The 6,655-nt window shown below is 42.6% G+C and overlaps 1 protein-coding gene across 1 annotated transcript; it reads left to right on the forward strand.

Annotated features, from left to right (window-relative positions):
• The first annotated feature begins 872 nt into the window (after window positions 1-872).
• Window positions 873-5,955, forward strand: LOC139558587 (zona pellucida sperm-binding protein 4-like). The gene is made up of 12 exons (XM_071373803.1): window positions 873-1,356; window positions 1,435-1,541; window positions 1,637-1,838; window positions 3,235-3,357; window positions 3,436-3,608; window positions 3,701-3,798; window positions 4,127-4,275; window positions 4,401-4,578; window positions 5,167-5,302; window positions 5,472-5,548; window positions 5,709-5,765; window positions 5,857-5,955. The coding sequence occupies exons 1-12, from the start codon at window positions 1,014-1,016 to the stop codon at window positions 5,864-5,866; spliced, it is 1,653 nt and encodes a 550-aa protein (XP_071229904.1). The 5' UTR covers window positions 873-1,013; the 3' UTR covers window positions 5,867-5,955.
• The last annotated feature ends 700 nt before the right edge of the window (window positions 5,956-6,655 follow it).

Here is a 6,655-nt window from a genome sequence, read left to right on the forward strand (position 1 = left end):
CCATTAGACCAACAGCATGTGCTCATACTTAACCTAATCAGGCTTAACACAGGTGTTCTCATTTAGGCTTACTTACCTTACTCCAGGACTCTACAGTCGCTGACTAACTAAGCCAAATTTAAGCCACGTTCATGAAAGCTACTTACATGTCCTAGTTTAACTAGTACACATTAAGGCCTACTTCTGGCTTAATCTAAGCCCTGTCTGTGAAACCGGCCTCATATCTATCTGTATCAAACACATACAAAATGTGTACACAAGTACTACTTTTTTTAAATAAAGTACTGTCACATCACCAACCAATTTACATCTGATTAAAATGGATTGTGTATAAAAAACATGATCAGGAAGGAAGGACATAACTAATATATTTGAGCTGAGCCCAGGGCACTGCTGGAATACTTTAACGTGTCCCATTTCCTTCACGCTTCCTGTCAATAATCCCCGATTTGACAATACTGGACAGCGAAAGCTTTGTGGTGACGCTATCCCTTGCAAACACCTGTCTAATCACGTTAGGATCATTGTTTATTATTACTATTCAGAGGGAGGAAGAAAGAATGCCACTTTAAAGCACTCAAACCTAATATTCGAACTGGGCTCTAATTTGATAGCCTAGCCCTACGTCAAAAGACCTAGGGCTAGGGCTAAAATATTTTTTTTCCACTGATCACATTAGATATTTTCAAATCAGATCTTTTTCAGAGCTGATCTGATTGGTCAAAAGATCAATTAGTTTAAAAAAAGATCAGAATTGGGCTGCATGTCTAAACGCAGCCTATGATTGGATACATCAGAATTGAGCTGCCTGTGTAAACGCAAACATAGTGGCGCGTAATAGATTATTAACTCCAGATGTTACCGTTTACCTTGTGAGAACGTATATTCTGATGCAGTAACGTCGTTCCAATTGGTAGAAAGCTGCAGCCAATTGCAAATACTTCTTAAATATACCTAGGAGAGACATTAACTGTCATACCGTTTCAGCATTCGGTGAGGCATTGTATGAAACCATGGCTTGGCAAAGGAGCGCACTGCTTTTTTTCCCGGCTTGGCTTTGCTTTGCATTGCCTGCAGCGGGATGGGAGCGCATTTCCGAAGAGGCAACCTTTTCCCACCACAACCTTGACACAGAGGAGAATTATACCGAAGACAAGGCTGTAGTGCAATTTGGAGACCCCGCCAATGTCAATCTTAACGCCGACCGTGGATTCCAGGTGCAATTCGAGGAGTCAGATGCAAACAAGTGGGTATCCGTTACCGAAGCTGCCCCAGTCAGTTTAGCGGTTCTGTGCGGTGAGGAGGAGTTTAAAGTAACACTTCCAGCTGGTCCAATGAGTGAAGTCAAGATTTTGGGTAAGTTATTTTATTTATAGGTTTAAAGATCATCAAATGCAATTTGGCCACTTTCCTCATTCTTAACTTTCCCTACAGGACCCAACAGTATGCTCTCTGTTCTTGAAGCCCCAGAATCCTGTGGATACTCCTTATATCAGAACGTCTTAACTGTCAGCTTTTCAGGCTGCCTCATTAGGCGTCAGGTAGGGTTTTCCTTTCCACGTTTTAAATTATACATTTAATGTTGTAAATGTCATTGGAATGATTGTACATTTATTGCCACACTGACTCTCTGCAGGCTGGGCGGTACAGCTTGATGGTGTTGTTTGTCAATGAAGCTGGCATAATGGATGTTTCTACAGTGTCCTGTGCGGCTAGCCCCAAATCCTCTTTGTCCTCGACCGTACACCTGCCCCCCTCTAATGGTCTTCGCAATGCCCATGGTGGGCCTCCTTCAAAGTGTTTAAATCCCATCCCTCAAAATCCCACCAAGTCTCCTGGTGAGTCATGAAATGTTCCGGGCCTGGTTTCCAAAAACCATCGTTAAGGTTTCACTTCAATGAGTTCATAATTGAATGCCTGCCTCAGTCCACTAGAATAGGTAAATGCGTTGGATGCTTCCCCCCCCTCCTGCATTACTTTATACACAGATCTCCCCGCTGAACACAGAATCGCATGCTTTCTGGTTCTTTGTGACTGCAGATAACTTTAGAACAAATTTGCGACGTCTTTGCAAGTGATACAAACAAGTGACCTAGATATATGTTTCAAATCGAGATGACTGCATTAAAATGTAGGCTAAACCTATTGAACAGCTTTTTAATGTTCAATTGAGTTTTGTTACTGTCTGTAATTTGTCTCAATATATTTCATGTGTAGCCTATGGTGTGCCAAGTTTATTCTTTCTTTGGCTAAGCATTAGAATAAGCCACCTCAATATTTGGTGTTCTAGTGGTCTGAGGCAGTCGGTAAAGGAGCATTTGTGAAATGGCTCTGAATTTCTTTTTTAACAATGCTCCTAAGAATGTTAACTTAACTTGGCCTTAATGTTTTTTGGTAACCTGGTCATTTTGACCAGTTAAGAGGTGCTATTGAAACTGGTATATCTACTCCAGTGCCTCAGATGGACTTCTATCCACTGGTCATTGAGTTTACAGCTATTACTGAACAAACATTAACGCAACGATTTTACTGAGTTACAGTTCATATGGAAATAAGTCAATTGAAATGCATTTAATTTAGGTCCTAATCTATGGATTGCACATGACTGGGCAGGGGCGTAGCCATGGGAGGGTATAGGCCCACTCACTGGGGAGCCAGGCCCAGCCAATCTGAGTGAGGTTTTCCCCACCAGGGCTTTATTACAAATACTCAGTTTCATCAGCTGTCTGGTGGCTGGTCTCATACGATCCCACAGGTAAAGAAGCCGTATGTGGAGGTCCTGGGCTGGCATGGTTAAACCTGGTCTGTGGTTGAGGCCCGATTGGACACTGCCTAATTCTTTAAAATGGAGGTGGCTTATGGTAGAGAAATGAACATTCCTGCAGTCAGCATGCCAATTGCATGCTCCCTCAACTTGAGACATCTCTGGCATTGTGTTCTGACACAACTGCACACTTTATTGTACCCAGCGCACCTGTGTAAATATCATGCTATTTAATAAGCTTCTTGCTTATTAAATAGCATGCCTCAGGTGGATGGAGTATCTTGGCAAAGAATAAATGACTAACAGGGATGTAAACACATTTGTGCTAGAAATTAGCTTTCTTTACAAATGGAACACTTATGTGCTCTTTCAGCTCATGAAACATGGGACTGACACTATACATTTTTTAATCAGTATAATTAGTTGGCTACTGATCTTCACTTCTACTTCCAATGTTTTTTGTATTTCAGGCTGCAGTATTCCCCAGAACCAGCACTTGGCTTGTGGTTCCACTGGAATCTCGTCCTCGCAGTGTTTGGTGATGGGTTGCTGTGTGGATTCGGCAACTTCCGCCTGCTTCTACCCAATGGATGGTAAATATTGTTTCACAGGGCAAGATCATGTTTGACTTTGAGTAGTGAGGACTGATGTGTACCGCTCTCCCTCCCCAGAGTGCACTGCAGACAAACAGTTTATCTTTGCTGTTCACCATGACATCACCACTTTCCCTGTGACTCCCACCAAACTTGTGGTTGCTGGGAAGTCTCGCTGTGGCCCAGTCATTGTCAATGATAAGTTTGTGGTCTTCAAGTTCTCAGTCACTGAATGTGGAACTCGCTCATATGTAAGTGGACAAGAATATTATGCCCTCTGGAACCCTCCTGGTGTGGTTCTTGATGATCCACACAATGACTTTATTGTTTTGATCTTAATTAGGAAATTGGTGGTACCGTGATCTACACAGCAGAGGTACAGACGGCCGTCCGAACCCTTAACCTGAAGTTTGGCATAATATCCAGAGACAACCCCCTCAGGTTATCCAGATGTCACACATTTTACAACAAACAAAATGGGCATTGCTTATTGGACATTGTCTTCAGTTTGGTGTTTAATGAACATCTCAATGTCTAAACCTTTTTCTAGATTTCTGTTTATGCTATATGCCTCTGTCCTAGTATTCCTATATATTGAGCTGATTCACCAGTTAAGTAACTCAAAGTGTATAACTTCAAATATTGCTGTTGCAAATGCCATGAATATTTGCCTCTTGGCACTTTCAGAATGTAATTTAATCTCACTGATTGAGGAATTGTTAAATGCACATGCTGAGATTGACTAGTACCCCCCCATGTTTGTCTCTAGAGTCATGGTTGAGTGCCGCTACCCTAAAGCTCTGGGTACCCTGCCAACAGCGGCGAGTGTGGGCTACATGGTGAAAAGCCCCAGTGTAACATTCCCTTCAAAGGTGACATCCAAGGGACTGTTCGGTGTCGAACTCAGGATTGCTGAAGGTATCTGGCTGACATGTAAACACGCAATGGCCAGAACATAATGGTTACTGTCCATTGTTGCGAATACTTTACATTGCTGACAAACCCAACACTTAAATTGCTCTTTTACCCCCCCCCCCCACCAGACAAAACCTATACTAAGTACCTCAAGCGGCACCATCAGCCCCTGCATCTCATCCTGGGTAAACTTGTGTATCTAGAAGTTCGTCTGACTTCTCCAAATCCACAGGCGACACTTTTGGTCAACTACTGTCTGGCTTACCCCCGCTCTGCTAAGAACGTTCTGGTGCTCATTCACGAAGGGTAAGCACTGCAATGACATGGCGTGACTGATTTGCCTAATGTACTGTAGCTTGCGTATTGGTGGGCTACCTTGCTCTTGAACAGCCATTGGCTTACCAGAGGCTGAAACTCTGGTTGGGCTGGACTCCAATGTTCTCTTTATTTTGGCAATGAGTCCCTTTATGTACTTAACTAGTCAGGTCAACTTATGGCTCCGTTTGTCTGTGTATGCAGTTGAAGGAAGTTTCGAACTAGCGTTGGCACAATGAAGTTTATAGGTATCTGCTAGCTTTGGCTAATGACACTACCGATCACTTCCTTCATATTGGCCATAGGGGCAGACAAATGGTATCCAAGTTCATCTGACTCAAAAGTAAAGGGCCTCATTGCCAAAATCCTGAAGGATCCCTTTATTATGTCGATAAACTTTGCCCCATCCAATGTGTAGCCCTTTCCGTAGCCAAAGCATGACAGCCATTATGTGACAGAACCCCTTATACCAAGGGTATTCAACTCTTACCCTATGAGTTCCAGAGCCTTCTAGTGTGAGGGCCTTACACTGCCAAGAGGAAGTTGTCATTGAGTTCTCTTGATTCATTTCTCACCTAGATGTGCCAACCCTCAGGACCCCAATGTCTCCATCCTTAAATTCTGCAACCTGCCGCAGAACCGCCACCAGCGTCGCTTCATGATCCAAGCATTCCAGTTCATGGATCAACAGACCAACAAGTATCTAGATGAGGAGGTGAGGAAACAGAATGGGGACTGATTCACACCTTGATTGGTGTATTGTCACATGTTGAATGAGGCTTTAAAAAAGCTCACTCTATTGTGTGCAATTTTGATTTATTTTTTTGTGCTGCAGTCTAACATGTTTAGTTGGTATTGAATCTCACTTCATTCCTCTCCACCAGATCTACTTCATGTGCTCTACTGAAGTGTGTATGCCCACAGAAACTTGTGAAGAGCGCTGCTTTGATGCAACTAGGAGGTGAGGAAGAAGCCTGGGGACTTGCATCTCGATTCCCTGAATTGGTGTATTGTCACATGGCGACTGATGCACAACTGTAGTTGGCCTACATTTTATACAATTTGTCCCTTTTTTAAATTATTTAGTTAGTATTTAATCTCACTTTATTTCTCCCCACCAGATCTACTACATGTGCACTAGATAAAATAACTGAGAAGAGTGCTGCTTTAAATGAAATGTGAGTCTTGCATATCTTTTGTTCCCAGATTTGAAAGTAACGCTCTTCAGTAGGAGCACTTCTCGCTTTCACACCTACCTTTGTTTTCCAGGTCTGACTAATCTACAGTGACAAATCTGATACTTGAACATACTAAAGAAATGTGGTAATTTGACTAATGTAATGAAATAAATCTTGTATCTTGCCTATTTATCTGAGTTATATTCATTGTTTTGAGACTTTAGTCTGCTTTCTAACCTCTTTTGTGTGAGATTGTACAAACGCAGTGTATGGTATACTGGTTTGCTCTGCAGCATAGCTGACTTGGGCGATGTAACTAATTACTGTAGCTACTACACCCTCATTGTCAGCTTTGGTAAATTGTGCATACGGCAGAGGTGTCACAAATTGTCCTGAGGGGAAGTGGGTGATTTAGCTGTTTGGTGACAGACTTCTGGGTGCATTTTGATGCAGCCTAGAGGGATTTGTCTTCAAGGACATTATACCAAGGCACTGTCAACAATGCTAATCATTCCCGGTCAGGTGTTCTGCGCTTGGTGACTCTCTGGATACGGTTTCCCAAAAGCGTTTTAAGGTTAATTTCACATTAACCATAGGATTCTAATAAACTTAGACTTAAGATGTTTTTGGGAAACTAGGACCTGTGCAAGGCAGTGCCTCCCTTCAGCTCATGTTCAGTTGACTTCGGGAGCTTTTGACAGCCCTGAAAAGGTTTTTGGTTGCCCTTGCTGGATCGGGGTGTAGTCATTATACAAAGATCTTAGCAAGCAGTTGTGAAATGTTTAGCAACAAACCATTTACTCAATGTTTAACATTTAGCAATGAAAACCATCTATTGGACATTCAGGGGTGTATTCACTAGGAAGAAAACAAATGAGGGCCTACCTGAC

The sequence above is a fragment of the Salvelinus alpinus genome, chromosome 29 (assembly GCF_045679555.1).
Source record: "Salvelinus alpinus chromosome 29, SLU_Salpinus.1, whole genome shotgun sequence".
NCBI lineage: Eukaryota > Metazoa > Chordata > Actinopteri > Salmoniformes > Salmonidae > Salvelinus > Salvelinus alpinus.